The sequence below is a fragment of the Phallusia mammillata genome, chromosome 2 (genome assembly GCF_965637545.1).
Source record: "Phallusia mammillata chromosome 2, kaPhaMamm4.hap1.1, whole genome shotgun sequence".
NCBI classification, from domain to species: domain Eukaryota; kingdom Metazoa; phylum Chordata; class Ascidiacea; order Phlebobranchia; family Ascidiidae; genus Phallusia; species Phallusia mammillata.
The window spans coordinates 577,501-599,534 of record NC_137253.1 but is presented as its reverse complement, the minus strand read 5'-3'; the positions used below and the strand labels follow the sequence as shown (position 1 = coordinate 599,534).

The window sequence follows — 22,034 nt, the reverse complement described above, 5'->3', positions numbered from 1 at the left end:
CCAAAATTTTTGGCTGCCTACGCCACTGCCATAGGGCACTAATGCGCCGCACTATAAAGTATCAAGTGCTCTTTGGCGCGGCCACACGGATGTTTACTACATGATGACGTCATCGATACAACAAAGGGTTTCACTAGCGGCAGCAGAGTGCCAGATTGCGTGATTGTGTTTCCTGTTGGGTTGATGTGAAGATGTGAAGATTTTTGTGGTAGCTTGTTAAGTTATTTGGTGCTCGGTTTTAAAGTGTATTAAGTTGGTTAACAAACCATAATAAAACGAAATTTATGTTTTTGTGTTTCTTTTTAGATTGTTTCGTAGGTAACTACTCAAGGTATTGTTGCACATTTTTCGCATTCCTCGCCATTCTTGTTAACGGAACTTTCATTGACAAACAGTTAGAAGAGCAAGATTGTTGAATGACAAACATAAAAGAGGTAAGTAACACATTTTATACTTTTAAAAGATTCACAAATTCTTACAAACTGCTAAAATATCACCTAAAGGTAACAATTAGCTTTGGCCCCAAAAACTAACTGGGAATTGTTATATAGTTACTCTCAAAATATTACAGTACAAAAAAATAGAATAAGTAATATTTGTGCACCAAAAATTATTCCGCATTATTTAACCTCAAGACAGTGATGTAAAATGGCTTTTCATAACCATTTGCCTAAAACAATTAAAACTGGGTTTTAGACCAGCTTTGAAACCAAAATGATAGAGTTATGATAGAGTAACGTTAACCTCCTAATATCTTAACAGTTGCTTTCAGAGTTAGTACTTTTATCTTCTTGCTGGTGCAGAAAGCAGTCATGGAAAAAATGCAATTGAGGTAAAGTTTTTGGCACAGACACACAGAAAAATATGCTTGAAACTGTTTTGTCTGTGTCACCCATCTCTCTTATTGATCATTACGTGGAATGCAATTTGAACTCATTTATTACATTTGCCTCATTTTTGTGGTAGTTGCCAGCAAATTTTCTGTCAAAGCTCGGGCTTTCCTTTTGAATGGTTCTTCGCCAATATAACCAATCTTCATGTGTTTGTATTGTACTAACTTGTTTAATTTATTTTGTGGTTGGCTTTTGGTCTGTGTTTATCTGGTTTGGGCTGCATCTTGAGTGAGTAACGTCACACTTAGATCACCCTTCTACTTTTTACTGCCTTGCGTAATGATGCAACAAGGGCTGAAATTGCACGCTCGGGGTTTCTTATTTTTTGCATCACTACGCTTGATCCTGAATGTACTGAGTTAATTCACTAATTAACAATTTGATTTTTGTCTCAAACCCCGGGATTTAGAGACGACGGAAGAAAAAGCTTCTGATTTGTCATTGGACGAGTGCATAGCAGTAGAAAACATTAAAAGCTTCAGCAATGTTGGTAGCAATTTCATTTGATTTCATCAAGCATGCCTGTATTTTTACTTGTACCAAAGAATTGTCACCTCCAACATAGCGTACATCAAGCTATTAACCAAGTTACACTTGTTTATTGGACCTTAAAAGAAACCAAACCGTGTTAACTCTCTACTAAGCAGTTTTTTTGAGGAAACACGCCTCAAATTCACTCGAGATTGTTTTTATTCCAAGGTTAACCTGCATGAAACAAGAGTGAAAGTGTGATGCAGAATTGGAGTTGTTGTTGTTGATAGAGACCTGCACTTTTTGCATGCCTTGTGTATCCAGCTAATTGAAGCATCCCCTGTGTTAAAGCCTAGACTTAAGCATGTTGTTTGTGATTTAGCGGCACAAGTGTTTAGCAGACAATTGAGGTGCCTGCAATGATAGTGGGGTGTAAGCTTAACTGCAGTGGTGGACAGACACTTATAACAAAACTATGTTGTTTTTTTCAAATCTATGAATGGCTTTAACCATCTGGTTACAATTTATTGTTGCCAAGTTGTATCACAAAAACTTTGATTTTGTGAAATTCTTTTTAATTACATTGCAACATTATATATGTCAAGCACTTTTGCAAGTTTAATATGTTTTTGTAGTTGTGTTAAACACTAAACCAATTTATTAAGACATTGTTATATGTGTGTTTGTTTTTAATTAATTTAAACCGTTGTTTAAAAGTAGGCCAAATTATATGTTGACAACACATCTCATACTACCCATAAATACCACAAGTATCACAAATACAAACCGATACATTACCACACCACAACACAAAACAATTCAAATATTACTATTTAGCTGGAATAGGGTCTTCATACAAGAATGATCTAACAATATCTTTATATTGTGGAATTAGTAGCTAAACATGCAGTTATGTTTAAAGTTATACTATGGATGTTTTCTTTGACTTAGTTGGGAACAAACCTTTTGCTGTGCCCAGATATTGTTGTGATAAGGAACTTAATGTGCTTGTGTGTCGGTTGACTTAATCCCTCTGTGAATGGAGGGAAGCTGAAACCTTTTCAGTGAAGCACAATGTGGACAAACCATTGAATGGTGGTAACCCTAAATCTTATGTAACAGTTGAAAAAATTCTGGCTTTAATGCAACAGTTTCTAACTACTTGTTTTTTTTTTCTATTTTAAAGGGCGAATTTTTATGATCTAAAGCTTATTGTGGATTCAGCCTGTTTGTAAAGTCAGTTGTAACTTTAAACTTATAATTGTTGCCAAATGATGTTAATATTATCACTTGCTTGCTTGTATAGGCAAAGGTTTACTTGGTTTCAGGATCCCATTTTAAAAATCTAGATTTTAGTTGGCTTGCTGCACCCAGTTTTGTTAAAACCTTGTCCAAGTGTTTAATATGTTTCCTGTAAAGGGTTTTTGCCACTTTATCTTGAAATTTAATGGATTTTGAAAAAGTAAATGTCGCGACTAATTTATTAGAGTTGAAAAATGTGTTTGAAGGAAGCGAGTTTGTTTGCGGGCACACCTTTTGTAAACCCAATCCAGCTTGGACTCGGAAACAAATATTTACTTTCGTGTCATCAAAATGTTTCCTGGGTTGTCAATTTCCATCTAAACTTTTTATTTGTAATGGATTTTGGTGAAACACTCTTAATCCAATCAAATTTGATTAGCAAAAGTTAACATGCCAAAATTGTTAAATCCATATTTAATTCTTTACTATTCACAACCAAACCTATCTATTCCAGTCAAAAATAGTTTTTTATGTATAGTTACGATTATTGTTTACCAGTTTATTATCATTTTGTTGAACAAATGTAAGTTACAAACATTTTTGTGAAAAAAAAGGTTTTAGCAATCATAAGCTAAAAGTAAATGTGAGATATAATGTTGATATATTCAATGGGACTTGAAACTAATGTTTCTTTTGCTTCCAATCATAAGCTAAAAGTAAATGCGAGATATAATGTTGATATATTCAATGGGACTTGAAACTAATGTTTCTTTTGCTTCCAATCATAAGCTAAAAGTAAATGCGAGATATAATGTTGATATATTCAATGGGACTTAAAACTAATGTTTCTTTTGCTTCATAAAGGAACTTGCTGTCACACAATTTATGCCTGATTTGTTACATTATGAGTGTGCCTAATGGTGTTTTCAGTCATTTCGTGACAGTTTTAAACCCACATTAAGCTGGATGCTGTTAAAAGTCCAGCAGAAAGTTGACATTCAACTGATGGGAAGTATATTTATATCAATGGCATGACAGCGTCCGTCACGTATTAGTTGCGTGGATTCCTTCCTGGGTTTGGTTTTGTGACAAATATGTTGCTTGTGTTTATGATTTGAATAAAGTTGAGTAAGTTTAAACCCACAAAATCACAGTTACAACCTCCGTAATTTTAATGGATTTGTACTCGGGTAGTGTCATGGAACTTGTAAAGCATCAACTTTTTTTGCCCATTTATGGAGCCCTGTTTCGAAGCAAATGCATATTTTATACTCCACAGCTTAAATGATAGTTGTCAAAACTTGTCAAAAACCAAATTTAATTCGTTGAGTTTGGCTGTCAACAATTGTACTCTGAAGTAGGATTTATACTGGGGTAGTGTCATAGAACTTATATTTTTTTTGCTAAAATTTAATAAATATGTATTAAAGTTACTTGTTATAAACACCAGTAATTGCATTCTGTTTCGACCACTGCTTTAAGTTATTTGTGCAAATCAAATTTTTTTGGAACAGCAACTTTTTTACCCCATTCATGGAGCCCTATTTTAAAGAGAACACATACTTAATATTTCACACCTTAAATAACCCATTAAATCAGGGGTGGGCAACCTTTGTTACTGTAGGGCCAATTATAAATGTCAAAATTGGATCGCGGGCCGCACATGTGACTAACACAAAGACTTTGCTTTGTTTCTTACCAAATATTCCTAACTACAAGTATAATTCGTTTTTGATTCTACCCACATTTTGCCAGATCGCAAAAAACTAGCATCAGGCGCATTAATCAGCTCAAAAATATGTAATAATTGGACTCGTTTCCCAGTACTTTTGAAATCCAAACGTCTCTGCGGGCCGCATAACCTTTAATGAACCCCTGCGTTAAATGGTACTAAGAATTTTAAGTTTGACTGTTAAACATTGTTAATGAAAAAAATAGTGTATTACAAAAAAAGTAGTGAAATTAAACCTTTTTAAAGCCCCTACCAATTTGCGGCTATGTGTGTGTGTGTGTGTGTGTGTGTGTGTGTGTGTGTGTGTGTGTGTGTGTGTGTGTGTGTGTGTGTGTGTGAAAATGTGTGAGTGAGTACACCGTTTTATAAAAAAAACTGTGCAAATTAATAGTGGACATAAACTGCATGTCTGTGGTATGTGTGAAATATAATTGAAAATACATGTGGAAAAAATCTGGACTTTAAATTGCGCACAAAACTTTTCTTCAAATTGCTTTGTTGATAATTTGATAAATTCCTGTCCGAGCACGATTGTTCGATGGGACTACTATGGCTGCCAACCAGCAGACTATGTTGTTGTGAAGCACCATAGCTGTGTGGAGCCTTGTATGCTAGGGTTGAAGTGCTGATCAAACAAACCCGTCTCACAAGCCGCGCTTTTCATGTTTGACCATCCCAACGTCACCGCATAACTCGCTTCCTACTCTATTTGATTTTGACTTCCTTCCATTCAAACCTCAATAACGTTCACTTGTTGGTCGGGAAGCTGTGACCGATATTAGGATGTGACTTTGTATCGGCGCAAACACTTCACATGTTGGTGTTGAAAATCATTGCAAATATTGAACGTCCAACACTACAGAAACCTTGGCCCATAATATGACGTGTTAAAATACTAGCCATAGCCGTGTTATGTTGTCTAATTTAACAAATTTGTCGTCAACTGGTGTAATGCTAAACAAAACACTAGTTGTTGTTTCAAGAACTTGTATTTTTGCTGACGTTTCGCCAGTGCCGGATTAAGGGTCTGCTGGCCTGTAGGCACATTTTATAAGTGGCCCGAAAATCAGGGTTGCCAAATCATTGTCACAAAGATCGTTGTTGTAAAGTGGCCTGTATTTTTGACTGGCCTGTAGGCACGTGCCTACTTTGCCTAATGGTTAATCCGGCACTGCGTTTCGCCCACCAGAACGTCACGGCTTCTTCAGAGCAATGAATGATATTCTTGAAACAACAACTAGTATTTTGTTTAGCATCACACCAGTTGAACGACAAATTTGTTAAATATGCAACCTGGTGGACGAAACGCTTGTTCGCTATTTTGTATGTAGTCTTAAGTCGGTCTGTACATAGGATAGTGCTGACTTGTTGTCCAACTAAAAACCTCGCCATATTAGCCATGGGCGCGTTTGTAGTCATAACCGTTCAACCATAACTTGTTGATGCCAGAGGCGAACGGTAATAGCTTTCTGAGAGTTGGAATTTCAAGCTTCGTTGCTTTGAGTAAAGACGAGATAATACTGGGGGTTTTACACCAGCATATACTGCTGATGCTGGTCACTGCGGTTTATAATGTCAAATGTTGTGGCTGAATGACACAACACGCCAACACGCCACGCCTGCTGTAAATATTAACTGCTGGTCACCAATTCATTTGTTGCGGTTTTGTTTAATCCTGTAAAACCACGAAACGTATTGTTTTAGGCCAGTGGTTCCCAAACTGTGGGCCATGGCCCAGTAGTGGGCCACCAAGACATTTTCAATGGGCCACAGAGCCATTTGAACAGATTCTACTGTTTTGTTATACTGTAGATATTATGCGCTTTGTTTTGAAAAACGTAATTTTTGCTAAGAATTCCGAATCTTGTAACCAAATTTCAGGAGCATGTATCTCATTAAAAATAATTTGGTAGAAACTTTCGCCTGTTTTTGAGTCATTTTTTTGTTTGTGCCCAAATTTACAGCACGTGGTGGGCCATGAATCGCTATTCAATAAACATTTCGGCCACAGACCAAAAAAGTTTGGGAACCCCTGTTTTAGGCGAAGTATAGAATTTCATGCGCAAATCATGGGTTGTTTTGTGCCAAACCAACTTGTATTGTTGTGTTTTGCTTAAAACTACACGATGTTGGTTTGGGTTTATGTTGGACGTGTTTTCGAGCCGCGTAATTTTGGTGGAATCCTTGAAATCCCTAATTGTTTCATAGATCTCTTATCACTGGTTAGTTTTCACTCTATGTCATGTTGTCCAAACGCACAATATGCTATGCGTGACATGGGTTGGGGTGAAACTATTCGGGGTTGACTTTACAATAATCTCCCAACGTTAGGATAAGACGTTGTTTCTCACTTGTATCAGTTGCTTGTGATTCAACCAGATTTGTGAAGCGAAACGACGCGAATGTCAAAGAGTTTGCCTGAAATTGCCAACTTTATAAAAGATTTGTACTGGGTTTCGAGCACAAACCACAAGTTGTGTGCTACAAACGTGTTTTCTTTAAAGTTTCAATCTTGTATATTTGAGCAAAAGCTTGTATAATTGAATCTTTGTGTTAGTGAAGCGTTTTGTGGCAAAATCTAAGCTGACATGTAGATGTGGTTTTAGTTGGTTTAGTCTGGTTATGGCGTAACTTCATACTTCGTGACAACGCAGCACGCACGGGGGAAGTATTAAATCTGTGTGTCGAGCAGCTTGCTATAAAACAACAACATGTCAGCAGTGATAACATCCGCACACTGCACTTAACCAGCACTGCACCTGTCGCAGCCAATACGGGATTGGATAAACTAACCAGACATATCACATAAGTCTGTACCATTGCTTTGTTTCAAATAATTTATAGACAACGTCAGTTCAGTGTTCTTCGATCGCTTTATGTGATGATATACTAGTTAACATTTACTTAATTTGTGATCTGAAATTTTACCGGTTTAGGTCTCTATTTCATTTATCTTTTGTATGGGCACGTTTTAATGCGCGCCTTTTTGTAAAAGGGGCGTGTGGGCGACACTTAGTGTCAGCTCTTTTAATGATTTGTGACCACAAGAGGGCGGTATTCGTTCTTCGAGGTATTGTTTCCCGCTGTGAGTAATACATTTGTCTAAAACCTTCGTATTTTTTCCTTATGTTGTGTTTGTTGCTAATGTTTGTAAAAAGACGATCATAATGACGTCACAAAAGAACGACCACAATGACATCACAATTGAATGTTATCATGAGATAATGCTATGTTTGTTGCTAGTTTTAGAGTCAATTATGTATTATTTTGGGGATACGGAAAATTTGTGATAAAAACTGGAGTTTCTTGTTCGAGATCTGTCCCGTATAAATTCTCCAACCCCCTTGAGGCTAAAAGTTTTGTGTGGTAACAATTCAACTTTATTACGTCATAATAATGGAAAGTTTCGTGCTCGTATTGCGGAGGCTGAAGGATAAAAAGTCGTTCCATTATTAATATCATGTGACGTAATAATATAATCTCGAACGACTTTGCGCGAATCGATGAACGCACTAATGCTCAGTCACGTGGTATTGTGAGGATTGTTGCATCACAGTAGCTGTGTTCGCTGGGGCGTGACGGCCTATATGTTGCTTTATGCCAGGGCCGAAAAAAACGAAGGCTGCCGGGATTATACCTTGCTCTCATGGGACGTTGGAACGGAGGAGGTTTCTTCAATAAATACTTGGTGCAGTGAAGTGTATGTTGTCCCACGGGAGCCTGGCAGATAGCTCAGTGGTGGAAACCTGTTGTTCGTCAGTTTGAAGCACTCAGAATATTATCAGCGAGACATCCAGATAATGGCAAGCTTCGCTAAATTCGTGCGTCGCTAAAATTAGTGTCACTGGAAAACTAGTGGAATATATTTGTTCTCTAACAACCATTATGTTTGATTTCTGCTTTGTAACTGTGATCTGGAAAAGCTTTTCTGAAATAATGCCTTCTGTTTTCCATTTGAAGCGTCGCTTTTGTCAGAATTAGTTTCATAAGCGGGTTTGTCCGATCTTATAAACCAGAAATAAACATCAGACGTTTCGAAACTTTTTTGTCGCAATTATCTACTGATTGTTTGTATAATTGTAATGATAATTATGACGTCATATGAACAACTCGATTAGAACAAGGTGATTGTTTGAATTGTTACAAAACAATTATAGCGAAACAACTGAGAATGTCAGCGTAGGTTTAAGTCGAAAATTGTTTTGTAACAAACGACTTTGGAATGTTGCATCGCGCGTTGAGCAATTGTTTAAACGCGACATGAATAATTCAGAGGTTCTACGATAAAACGCGTCCACCCGTCTCACTGGCGCACAGGTCGTGTGTTTTTGTTCTATGTTGGTTCACCTAGAATATATATTTACGGTGTTTGTCAGGTGAAGGTTGAAATCTGATTCACTTCGATCCCTCGAACCTCGTGCGATTAATTAAATTGATCCTTCGATTTTTCGACTTGGGGCGCCGCGGTATTGACGCGAAATGCTTGCGGATTATTTTTTTACCTCTCTTTTAACTTCGAAGTTGACTGACTGCTATGACTGTGCAAATTATTGTGCGAAGTTTTTTTTGTTTAAAATCGTCCACAATTGCAGTTAGGCTCTACATATTTTTTCGCATCTCAACTTGTATTAAATCATTAGTTTGTTGAAGGGTTGCGCTTTTGTTTTGTGAGATGTCATTTCAACACATACCTACGTCGTAACTGTCAGGTTTATAAGTGCACGTTATGTCGTCACAGTGCGTATTATTGTGTCATAAACAAGTCGCCAGATGCCTCTTTGAGCTCATGTGGTTTGATTTGTGAAGTGACCGAACCTGAAGGCTTGTAAACTTTCGGGTCGTATAAACTTGTGCAGTTGAAACTAGTTGCAAATATGAAAGCGCGCACAACTAGTTTGTCACACAGTGTTACGACACAGGGGCGTGATTGTTATCAATTTATTTTGTATTGTTACATGTGAAGTTATATTGTGACGCTTGTTAGATAAATAGAGCATCATTTCCGATGTACTGCGCTTAATCATCAGCGCGCTGTAACATGCGCGGGCGATAGTGGGAACTTTTGTTTGTGATATTTTTGATGCTGAAATATATATGAGCTGCAAAAAGTCTTCAGGCTATTTGTGCGCGTTTTTGTTGCCTGATAAAACGCTTCAGTGATGTCATAAATGTGGTTTGTTACGTGTACAGGTGTTGTGGAATCTGGTTGTTGTTTGTGAACAATCGCTTTGTGTAAGTTCAGTTTCAGACAGTGTATTAGTCTGCAACCTGTGGAGAATTGGAAGTGTTGGTTGGATGTTTACAAGAACGGGAGATTCAGTTGCTTTTCTTGGCTCAAAGTTAGTGTTATCAGCTAAATGTGATGTTAGTAATATGTATTTTGTAACACTGTGTTTATTTAAGGCGTTGTAAACTTTTTAAACACCGTATTTTCTTTGTATAAACTACCCCGCTAAGTTTTATAAACTGCTTGGAGGTTTATTTACTAATTCCTGCATAATATGGTATTTAAATTTGCACAATTTTTTTTCGTTTTTAAACGACGTTCGAAAGCAACTATCGCGCCTTATTACGTCATAATTAAAAAGAAAGGACGGTTGAAGTTTTCGCTTGTGTGTCACAATTCCCGCCCCAGTGGAATTGTCGCTCACCAGTTGTTAGGCAAGACAGCAGCTGCCTCTACACCGTCACGTAATTAAGTTAGCCCCGTTTCTTTGTCAGGGGACTCGGCGTCGTTTTATGACTGCAAGTACCGTCTGTTTCGATCGCTGGAGCTGAAGACATAATTTGTAAACGTTGGCCTGCAAACTTATATTGGTCGGTTTTGCTAAAAAAAATCAAAGTTTGTGTGAATTTTTTTATTGAACAAAATTCTTTAATAATAAAACATCCCAGTTAAAAGTAAATCTGAATTATTTAAACCATTTAAATTCGCTTTCAATGAACGAAAATAGCGGTCATTGTAACTTTTCAAACCATTTGCCTTTCAAAACAGTCAAATTGGTTTGGGATCAAGTTTGTTTTCAATATTAGCAAAGAATTACACATGAATGCACAAAGCTCGTTTGTGAACCCGCTTGAGGCGTGCACCGCAAAAACGTAAGTCATTGACCCCTGTGAGTAAGCGCTCTGACGTAATCCATTGATGTTTTCGATAAGATTTGATGCGGGAATCATGTCAGCTGATTTGTACATGTCTACATGTAACAAGGGCAGGTAAAGCTGCTTGATGTGCTTGCGGGGTCGATGTTTGGACGATGAAATGACTGCTACCAAAACAAGCATTAGTGCAAACTACTAATGGCGCTCTGTTACCGGGAAATATTGCAACGGTCTGTGTTTAGTTTTATAAACTGTCAGGGTGACAATAGCAGTTTGCGAAGTTTGTGAAACGCTGTACACTTACATAGCTACCCTAGTTAATAGAGCTCTACTGGCAAGTATTTTTATTCCGGCGTTTCGACGTCTTATACAGTGTTAGCTACCTTGATAAAGGCGACCTGTATAGGACGTCGTAACGTCGGAATAAAAATACAATTGCCAGAAGAGCTCTATAAACTTGATATTATGCCTGGCAGCAATAGCTTATACAGATACCCTAGGTTTGGAGAGTTTTTTTTGCGTTTACGCGCTGAATATCTCGTCTACTTTTTGTGGTAGACTTGGCTTTTTTTTCGCCAGACAAGCCGCTGTTGTTGGTGTTGGTGTGAGCGCAGTGTGAAGTTTAAAAGGTGACAACATTCACAGTTTCATACCAGGTTTATATTCGCATCCAATCGTTTCAATGCTACAGACTCATTTGGTCCTGAAGTTCGTTGACTTGTTACTTCATCGACAAAGTGACGGAGTCCACCGATGTCAGACTTACAGTCACTTTACCCGGTCTATCAGTCAGTTTCATAGTCAATGCAGTTAGAGGCGTTACTGTAGTGAAAACAGATGTAGTAACTAGATTTATTTACTTAACCAAGAAAAGTTGGAAGTGTTTGCTTTTGAAGTTTTGACGTCTTATTTGGACGCTTGAAGCTGACAACGAAAACAATTTGCCGTTTTAAACAAAGTAAAGGTCAGTTTATACAAGTTTTTCCAGCGCTATTGTGATATTTAGTAGCAAAGTGGTAAAGGTCAGGTTTCTTATCTTGGGCCGTTTTGTCGCAGGTAGATTGTTATCTGATAAAACATCAAAGAATTATTTGTCAAACTATTGCTGTAGTTAAACCTTCTGTCCATCCTTAACTGCCCGGAGGCATCTATTCACGGGAGCTAGCTGAATACCTCCTTGTGCTTTTGCTGCATTATGATAGCTTCGCAGGCAGCATACGACTGGCAAGTTGCAACAAATATCCGTCTCGACCCAAACCAGCAGCATCTTCCAATAGCGATGCCTTACACTCTGCAACCTGGTCAAACTGTGCCAGGGCAAACTGTGGTAAAAAATAACTGTTTTCTCTTCTATTGTGACTCAAAACATTTTTTGAACTGAAGTCATGTGTTGAGTTCCAGTAGGTTTTGTTCTGGATTTTGGTGAAAATGTCAATTTAGTTTCATCTTTATTCCAAGTTGAAATGTGAACATACTTGCTTTCCAGTTGTTTGTAGACACAACAACTACTTAACGGTTTGCATGAGTGTGCACCTCTTTAGATGACAACATGAGTTTAGGTTCAAAGAAATGTTAGAACAAAAAGTTATAAAACAAATCTAAAGCATTTCAACTTTCGATCATCACACAAAACACACCAACACCTCAAACACACAAAAAAAGCAAAAACAATACTCAGTGCTGAACTTTGTCTTTTTTATCTTCCAGGAACCAAGTAGCAGCGCCTCTAGTGGCCCTGTTCCTCTCCCGAGCGGAAGCACAACAACTACGACTTTCATCAACGATCAAAGTATTAGTAGCAGCGGTACAACGTCGACCGATTTCATGCAGAACCAGGTTGCTGCATCGAGCGAATCGGGACCAACACAACTATCATACATACAAGCAGCTGCCAGTAAAACTGATGGGGCAAGTGTACCGGGTGTGGCTGCCCAGATGCCGTTCGTTGCACCCAAAATGGAAATAGGAATGTTACCTCAACATGCAGGGATGTTCCCTCAAGCCTACGTCCTCCCAAATACAGCTGCTGACATCGCTCAAGCTCAGGCACAAGCTCAGGCTCAAGCTCAAGCTCAAGCTCAAGCACAGGTAAAGTTACAAACATATTTGATGCAAAACAAAAATGCCAGTTGTGATTATGGCTTTATGTTTGTTTTCTCATTTGTGGAGTTGTTGGGTACAAATTGTAACCAGTGGTGGGATACACATTTTTTGTCAGCTGGTTCCATCACAAAAGTCATATTTTTCAGCTGGTTCTATTACAAAAAAGTCCATTAACAGTAACCAGTAATGCTAACCGGTTCGCTGATCTCATACAATTTTGTGTGACGGTTATACAGAACCGGCTGTATCCCACCACTAATTGTAACCCTTGCTCTTTTATTGTATGCCAGTGCACAAAGCAATGTTATACACTTTTTTAACAAACTTCATGCGATAAATGCAACCTCTTTATACCTCTACAGTAGTTACAAACCCATTGCAACTAATTCTCTTTTATTGTATGTTAGTGGTCAAAACAATCTTAATATCCTTCAGCCCCCATAAACCTCTACTAAGAAACACTTAACTTTTCACAGGCAAGTTCAGTGGGTGAAGGAGGCAACTCGACGTCCGTACCTTATTCTGTAACGCCCCAACAAATCTTCATGGTCGACCCGAGCCAGGTGGCAGCTAACGGCATGGTTGGCACGACAACAGCACAAGCACTTCCCAATGGAGCACAAACTTTGGGTTTGCAGTCGGCCATCACATCAACCAGCTTGGGACCACAAACTGCTGTGAGTTGACACTAGCATCAGCATCAGTTGATAAAGTTTGTGTAATTCAATGTGTTTGGTTCAGTTGTATTGTAATGTAGAATACATCCAGTGGTGAGATTTACATTTTTTGTCAACCGGTTCTATCACAAAGTCATATTTTTCAGCCGGTTCTGTTACAAAAAGTCAATTGACAGTAACCAGTAATGCTAACTGGTTCGCTGATCTCATAAAATTTCGTAAGACGGTTCTATATAACCGGTACCGGCTAAATCCCACCACTGGATACACCCATACATATGTGGAGCATTTATGCCTTTTTTGTTTAGCAAGCAAAATTACTTGTGTGACCAAGTCAGCTTTGTAATGGATCAATATCATGAATATTTAATGAGTATTGGTTCCACTCTTTACTAAAACTTACATCTTGTTTGTGTCAAACGCAGAAAAAAGTTTCTTGTGTGCTTGTGTCTTGTTGGTTCATGAAGTTGTATATTTAAAATAAAATGAATTTTATGGTAAACAATAATATGTGTTCTAAAAGTTTGAAAATTGTAGCATCCTTTCAGGACCAATTTGTTTGTATTATTGTGTTTTCTAACCCCTTTTTTGGCACAATTATGATTTACCTTATCCAGATCCATGTGTTTGTCACTAGCTTCAAGCCGCCCATTTCAATAAAACCCACTTGGTCTTCATATGATTTTTTTCCATTGACAGACGGATCCGGCTTCATCAGTTGCACAAACAGCCGCAGAAGCAGCAGCAGAAGCAAATAAAGCAGCGACACAAAAACGACTCCATGTTTCGAATATTCCCTTCCGATTCCGAGACCCAGATTTGAGACAAATGTTCGGAGTGAGTCACATAAGATATTGTTTTTTTTACAACATTTTATTTGTGTTAAACTTTATTTACCCTATATATTTTTTGAAATAATCTTGAACTAAATAATGATATTTTTACAGAAATATGGAAACATTGCGGATGTTGAAATTATTTTTAATGAAAGGGGATCCAAGGTTAGTTCAGTGAAGTGATTGTTTGTAAGTTTACTGAAAATTGCATTGATAGTCATTCGATAAAAACTTGATGTTAAAATGAATTGTGTCTGAAACTCACTTGTGACTCCCACTCGAAGGAACTCATTTGTGACTCCTACTCAAAGGAAACTTTACTGATCAAATTTCCGCTTCCCAACTGAAACACTATCACTGTTCGATAAAATTTGTAAAACCTATTATATAAGCTATTGCAACCAGGTATAATATCAAGTTTATAGAGCTCTTCTGGCAAATATATTTTTATTCCCATGTTTGTACGCCATATACAGGTCGCCTTCATCAGTGTAAAGGCCACATTTTAGTTAGAAAGTCACAAATTGAACATTGTAGCAATTCGGATTATTGACAAAATGTTTTTTTAACAGGGTTTTGGGTTTATAACATTTGAAACAAAAGAGGAAGCTGAAAAAGCAAAGAAAGGACTCCATGGAACAATTGTCGAGGGTCGAAAGATTGAGGTGAACCCCATAAATAATACTTTCTGACAAATAAACTTTTATTGCTGGACAAAAGTATAAAATATTGGACAAATTACATTAACGCAGATAGTGAAGGGTGTAAACATGTCATGCTGTGAGCAATTTTATTATTCTGTGTCAATATTTATTGTCGGTCAGATGGAACTTGGTTCATGTTGCTGGTAAGTTGATTCACAGTTAGGCATGGCAATTTAACTGCGCTAAGTAAAAGGTGACAAGTTGTTTCCGATTTGTCTTGTTATAATCACCGCAACGTATACTTGGCTGTGTTCGGTCGTGCAGGAATTGTGTGATTTCTATGCCTGGTTTATGTTGATAAATCTAATTTCTCTTCAACTTGCCTCTATCTTTTACTTTTTCAAATTCCTCCTAATGTTATAGCACAAAATCTACTTAGACCAAATTTAATTAGGTTTACTTGACTGTTTGTGGATTAAATCTCCATTATTTATATTAACCTAAAATGTCGTCCAGTTCAAATTTTAAACTAATTAAATTTGTAAAAAAAACTATATTTCGGAACACTATATGCTGATACCTTATGGTGAAAATAATAACCCAAAAAATGTAAAAAGCGACATGCTTCATTTTTTAAACGTTTCGGCAAATGCTCATCCCATCATCAGTTATATGAGTATGTAAAGCATGTTGCTTTTCACGTCTATTTGGGCCTTTATTTTTTCCAGTAAAACTTTATTTCATTTTTCAAACAAACAAATCTATTTAAAACTTTCAACTCTTCAATACTTCTCTGCTTTCCTTTGAAACCTCTTGGAGCTCGCATGGGTTTTATTAATGTTTACTTGATCAGTTCATTTGCATACATCTGTGTCGATCGCGATTCGTTTACGAGTAGCCACGGTCGCTGAGGCATGAAGCAAACAGGATTTGTTGATCTGAACAAATCACTTTTGAGCGTAATTTATTTGGCCGGTGGTAATTTGCACGCAGTCCATTTATTTCACTAGCTGATGATGTTTAGATGAAAATACTTTGCATGGAAGTGTGTGTTACGCAATGTCAACGTTTGTTGTAAAACACAAACCTATATTTTGATTTAAATCCACTAACTGAAATGTATTGAAGTCACACAGAAACCTTATCGGTGGTTTTTTAAACATGTTTTTTTTTTCACCATTTACTACCCAAAAGTATTAAAGTGTAAAGAAATTTAGTGTTTTTAACAAAATAGATTTGTTACATAGTAATTGCTGCTGGGCAAAATATCTTAATGCTTTCTCAATTTGTAAAAATTCCGATTTATGCGCAGATATTTGCCTCAAAAACGTTATGAGATCACAATGAGTTTCAAAGTTTCCCTAAATTAGTTCAAAAGGAGATTTAGATATTTTGTTTTTAGCTGTTTTTTTATTGTTGGTTTCTTTGAATAAAATGCAGGAGAATATGGCTTTAAAATTTATCCTCCACTTTATATAATGTCTACCCCATGGGCTGTTGTGTTATAGATAGTTGTTGATGGAATAGATTTTATAACACATCAACTTAGCTGGTTTGGCTCACATTACAATGCTGTATTATAGAGCAAGGCTTAACAAAGCTACAGCATGAAACAATGATTGATCAGACTGTATAACTGATAATGATTATCACAACATAATTTGTCGGTTAAACATATCCTGCTCATAGCATTCAGGCAAACCTGGCATGTTCGGTCGACGTCAAACTTCTCAGTTGTACCTTTTGTGTTTTGAAATCATGCGTACTTCTCAATTTTGCATGTTAGTAATTGTTGGCTTGTTGCTATGGTTACACAGGTTAACGACGCCACAGCACGAGTACAGACCAAGAAACCTGCAGCTCCAATTCTTAACGGTAAGATCTCACCTGCTTGCTGCATGCATCTGTGACATCATAATGGATGGTGGTTGTTGTTTAAAGTAATGCAGCCCTTTGTTTTGTCACAAACAAATTTAAAATGCATGAATGTGGTTTTGTTTGCAATGAATTGCCAACACAGACAGTGAATGTGGTTTAGAAATTAGAAAGTAAGCCTTAAAACAAGCTTGGCTCAGATGTATAAAGTATTTATTGGTGTTTTCTTCTCATAGTTCTCAGACCAGTAATATCACCCGCTAGTTTGTGTATTTGTGCAATGAATATTTTTGCAATTATGATTTTAGCACTAACGTGTTTTTCTGGTGTAAATTGGTGTTGTCCAGTGTGAAAGATTTCTACAACCAAACTTGTAATTCAAATTAATGCGTGAAAAATCATGAAACAAAGTTTTTGTCTCGAAAATCTTTTCTATTCAACAAACAACAACTAACACCCCTACCACAAATTTTTTTGTCAATTTCACTTATTTTTCTTTTGCTAAAAAAAAACTTTTGCTGCAAAAAGCGTAACCAAGACAACACTGAAAATTTTTGGGCAAATCAGGTTTTATCGATTTGCAATTGTGTGCTTCATGTTTAGGAGTGAAATTACCTCATTTGGTGACGGCTAATCTATATGACCCTATGGGTACGTGTTTGCATGGTACACTGTTGTTTGCATGATCACTGTGTTTCTTTGCATGACATATCGATGCAACATTGGTTTATGGTTTTTTTATGAGTTTATGATTTCAAAAAAGTCTAAATCTGTGCAATTTTATCCAGTTTTAAATTTAATCCAAGTTTCATTCAGCAAGTATAACAGAATTTTATTTAAGATGTAAATGTTCAAGCAGTTGGATGTGATATTGCATTAGGTATCTTTATTTGTATCACTTAACTCAGATTATAAACTTAAACAATCAATATTTGAGTAATGATTTTAATATAGGAGTAATTTTGAAACATTTGCCTGCAGTGCAAACCCCCCAATATAAACTGCATGTGTTTATTTAATGCATGTCTCATGTATATGCGAATGCATTTCAAATATTGTTTCACCAACATTTCTGTCTCATACACTGAATAAACGAGTACATGTAATATTATAGCAGCAGCAGCAGGGTTACAACTCAACCCTTTGGCAGCCGCAGCAAACCGGCAACTAGCACTTGCACGTGGCAGAGGCAGAAGTATTGTCCTCCGACAACCGACCCTGGCAGCAGCTGCCTCTCCAGCGCCGCAAATGGCCATTCAAACCAACAATGGCCTGATTCCGTAAGTGAATTAAGCTGTTGTTACGTCATAATGGTATTTTTGTTAAATGCCTTGCATGGTTTTGACCCTATTAAATATTATCCGCGTTTAACACTGGAATACAGCAACTTTTCTTCGCAAGAGGTAGATGGCAGAAGTTTAAAACCTATTAGTATTCTCAATTACCTTTAAAATAACGAATTAATGCAAAAAGACAATTCATAAGTTATCCTAGTGTCACAATTTAAACTGAAAGTGAAAACACAAATAACTTAAAATCCTAACTTACAATATCCGGTGTCGCATCTGGTTAGATGAGAAATCCTAACCAGGCTAATTTTAGTGTTAAAAGTCCCTTGGCAAGCCAAGAACGCCTAAGATGGCACCCACTTAATCCCAGTTACTTACCCGGTTTTATTCGCAGAGTTCTGTACGACCCGAACGCGATTTACCAGCAACAACAAACTGCTGCAGCTGCTGCTTACACCGCACAACCGGTTGGATACGATTTAAGTGCGCTCACACAATCTGTACAGGGGCAGCAGTTTGTTTGGGTGAGTTTCTGCCATATACAGACAACACTTTATTCATGTTTGTTGATTTAATGACAAAAAACGACAATTCCGACTTTAACTTTACAACTCTCTGCTTCATATTGACAAGTCACATACATTAAAATCAGTGGTGGGATTCAAATTTTTTGTCACCCAGTTCTATCACAAATGTAATATTTTTCAGCCGGTTGTGTTGCAAAAAAGTCCATTGACAGTAACCAGTAATGCTAACCGATTCGCTGATCTCATAAAATTTCGTGAGACGGTTCTATTTAACCAGTGCGAACCAGCTGAATCCCACCTCTAATTAAAATGTGTTCAATCTCGATGACAGTGCCAAAGCAGTGTTTTAAGCACCACCAGTTTTAAAGTCACATGAGGAATTTTGTTAGGTGACAGGCTTCCTTGTCGTATATTTCGTCTCCTTAATCCCGCCCCACTTAAAATTAAGACAAGCAATACGTCACCTCCCCGCTTTCAATCTGTCGATCCCAGCTTTGCATATTTCATCATTCACATTACTTATTTACAGCAGGGTGGGGCGTTAGCTGCAGCTGGCCAACCAGGAGCTGCCACGGCGTACGCTATACCTCGTGTCATCCAGTCTACTCAGGCCGCAGCCCAACTACAGTCCGGTATAACTTACACCGCAGCAGGTGCAATGACCGCAGCTCCTCAGCAGATAGCTTATGCTGCAGCAGGCGCTCAATTGTTGGACCCCTACCAGCAGGCGGCGCTAACACCCAGTGCCTACGGGGTGAGTCGCATGTCATCTATCCACGTGTATAAGCATGGATGCTGCCGTAAAGTTTAATTCAATTATTCGTTTTTTAACATTTGAGAGTCTCGGTTTGACTTAACGCATTAATTTAATCAGACAATACGACTAAAATATTTACAATTCCCAGCATAATGTTTATAAAAATAGAAAATTGTTACATTATTAGTTCTGTGTATTTTACTTAAAAAGTTTTTTTACATTTTCAAGCGGGTTTTGACCGAGGTTTGCGCAATGAACCGTGAAATAATCTCTCAAAACCTTTTTTCTCTGTTTGTTTTAAATGTTTGTAACGGTTCAGTGCGCACACCTCGTCGACGAACCCGCTTCAATTAGTTTGTTTCAACCGATGTTAAACCGTTGATTTGTTATGCATAGTCAGCCGTGCCACTTGCGCCAGTTGTCTAACGCCACGTGTCAGTCCCCTATTGGTAAGTTCACATGGTAGCATGCTGGCATGCCCGACATTAAGGCTGCAAAGAATCAAAAACATGATTCCGATATTTTGTGTATCGCTTATTTTCACAACTGTTGATGGGAAGGCGAATGCATGATGACGTGGCGTAATGTGATTGGCTGCTGGATCTCGTACGCGGAAGTTTGTGTCGTAATTCACCCCCTGGAGGTTGGGTTGGGTCGTATGAAGGGGGGGGGGGGGGGGGCATCTCCAGAACAAGGCACCCTGCTATCGTCCCGTGTATCAGTGCTTCTCAAACTTTGTAATCATGCAGCGCAATAGAGAACTAGAATTCCCTTCCGCGACACACTTCGCACAACAGAACGTAATCATATAATGTTAACTTTCAACTTTATTGCGATGCTTTTCATCACCAATAATCAAAACAATGAGCTTTGAAACGTTGCCATGCACACAAGTATTTCGTCATAAAGTCCTGAAACACCAAATTTTGTTCAGTGCCCCGCGTAGCAATTCGAGCATGTAACAAATGCTATTGTGACGTAATATTCACGTATTGAACCCGCGCGATGCATGTATGTACGCCATATCCGGTCGCCAACTTCCGGCTAACTGTTGTTGCTTGGACTAACTGAGATAAAACACGTCATCAGCTGTAAGTGTGTGCGTTTGTGTGTGTGTGACGTCAATACTGATGACATCACAACTCCATTTTGATGATGTTGTGTTAGCGGCATGCAGTGGTGAAGGTGCAGGCAATAGGGCAGTGGTTCTCAAACTGTGGTCGCCGTAACTTTTCAGGTGAAAGCTATGTAGGGGATTTCCCAAGGTAAGCGCTTCCGTAATTCGGGGATTCCCCTTGCTCTCTTCGGGAATTTCATTCATTAGAAAACCACGAAGTTTCGAAATAATGAAAATATGAAGTCGTTTGTTGCACAATGAAGCCGAAAATCCGGTTGTCGACCCCTTATCCAAACCCTAATACAGGGGGTTAACCCCGCTCCCCCTTTGCAGAAGTGCAGGACCCTCACCTTAACCACTGATGGGAAAGTTTTTACCCCAATCAAGATCGAAACCCCATTTCAACCCCGGGATCGTGCCTTGCCATTATCCTGGGGTTTTGAGCCCCCCTCCACAGCCGGGGATAACCCGAACCCCCTCCACACCCGGGGATAACCCGAACCCCCTCCACACCCGGGGATTACCCGATCCCCCCGGCGACCCGGGTGAAGGTTGCATGCCAGCATGTGACCACAAATATGGGTTTATGTGGTGAAAATTCCCACCACTGTGGTTTGCAGTGTGACTGCATGGACCGCACCAGCTTAAACATCTGTGACACGAAACAACTAGGTAACCCGAAACTTTGTATTGCAGACCACACTGGCACATGCAAGGGGATACCGCTTCACACCATACTAAAGCGGATGTTGGATCCGGTTCCAACCCGGATAATATACCCAAAGCAGGAATAGCAGGTCGGATTGGATTCGAATCGCCGACTTTTACGCGACTACAGCGGATTCTGTACTTAGATTCGCTTCGCATTAAGACATTTTCTTACTTAAATGGATTCGGAACTTAGAACCGGTTCCAAGCGGGTTTTCCAGTAGATTTTACTCCGTCCAGCCCCGATTAACGGAATGGTTCCTCCCCTGTTTGTCGGCACGCCATCTAGCGGTTGCAAATGCAGTATATATTTTATTTCCCCCCTTTCCTCGCAGTCGCACCCTTCTCTACTTCGCATTTTATTTTCCCGCCTTTTTTTCGCGCCTTTTACGTTTCCCAAGCAGTATCGCGCTACGATGAAATGTTTATAATGATTATGACGTAATAGTGAAGTCGCGCCGATTTTAGCGGGCCGCTGCAGCATCTCCCCCCCCCCAGCATCACTCAGGAGCTGCTAACGGGCTTCGTGCAAACTACGTCACTGCCACGTTTCTAACAAGGTTTAGATTTTTATAATTTCACACTCAACGCTAGAGGTCGCTATTACATACACGACTTTGCTTTGGGTAACTTTTACATGTTAATTGTCATGATCTATATTGATCCACCCGTTTTTCGAAACTTACTTAAATTCTTTTGTCTTTTTTTGCAAGTCGTGTATGTTAGAAAGTGGCCCGAAAAAGTCCCTTGCGGTACTCCACACTTTTCACGGGACTTTTGCAGTTTTTTTCCCGTCCCAGCTTGAACGCGAATTTTTTCGGCAGTGATTATCGTCGCGTTATGATGCAATAATGTTCGAACCCTCCCTGACAAAGTGCCCATTGTTTCCACACATTATTTCGTCACAAACACAACTTTTTACTACCGTGGTTTTGTGCAGTCGTGTTGTATTATGAATATTGCGCCTTTGTCCTTTCCAATACACGATTCACAAACATCACAAACGTGTCTATCTCTTCATAATGGGGATTGTTGCGGAGTTAATCTTTCCTTTAATGGTG

The 22,034-nt window shown here is 38.4% G+C and overlaps 1 protein-coding gene across 8 annotated transcripts; it reads left to right on the top strand.

Annotated features, from left to right (window-relative positions):
* Positions 1–296: 296 nt before the first annotated feature.
* Positions 297–21,977, top strand: LOC145212462 (uncharacterized). 8 transcript variants are annotated; one of them, XM_080080586.1, is made up of 13 exons: positions 10,986–11,767; positions 12,148–12,528; positions 13,020–13,220; positions 13,920–14,057; positions 14,168–14,221; positions 14,629–14,721; positions 16,518–16,575; positions 17,179–17,226; positions 17,690–17,855; positions 18,259–18,388; positions 18,921–19,145; positions 19,545–19,597; positions 20,962–21,977. In XM_080080586.1, exons 1-12 carry the CDS (start codon positions 11,636–11,638, stop codon positions 19,572–19,574), a joined length of 1,656 nt encoding a protein of 551 aa, XP_079936712.1. In that variant the 5' UTR covers positions 10,986–11,635; the 3' UTR covers positions 19,575–19,597; positions 20,962–21,977. The 8 variants fall into 8 exon arrangements, with proteins under 8 accessions (XP_079936716.1, XP_079936711.1, XP_079936712.1 ...); XM_080080590.1 differs by lacking the exons at positions 10,986–11,767; positions 19,545–19,597 and adding an exon at positions 297–434; XM_080080585.1 differs by lacking the exon at positions 19,545–19,597 and having other exon boundaries at positions 10,985–11,767; positions 18,924–19,145.
* Positions 21,978–22,034: the final 57 nt, after the last annotated feature.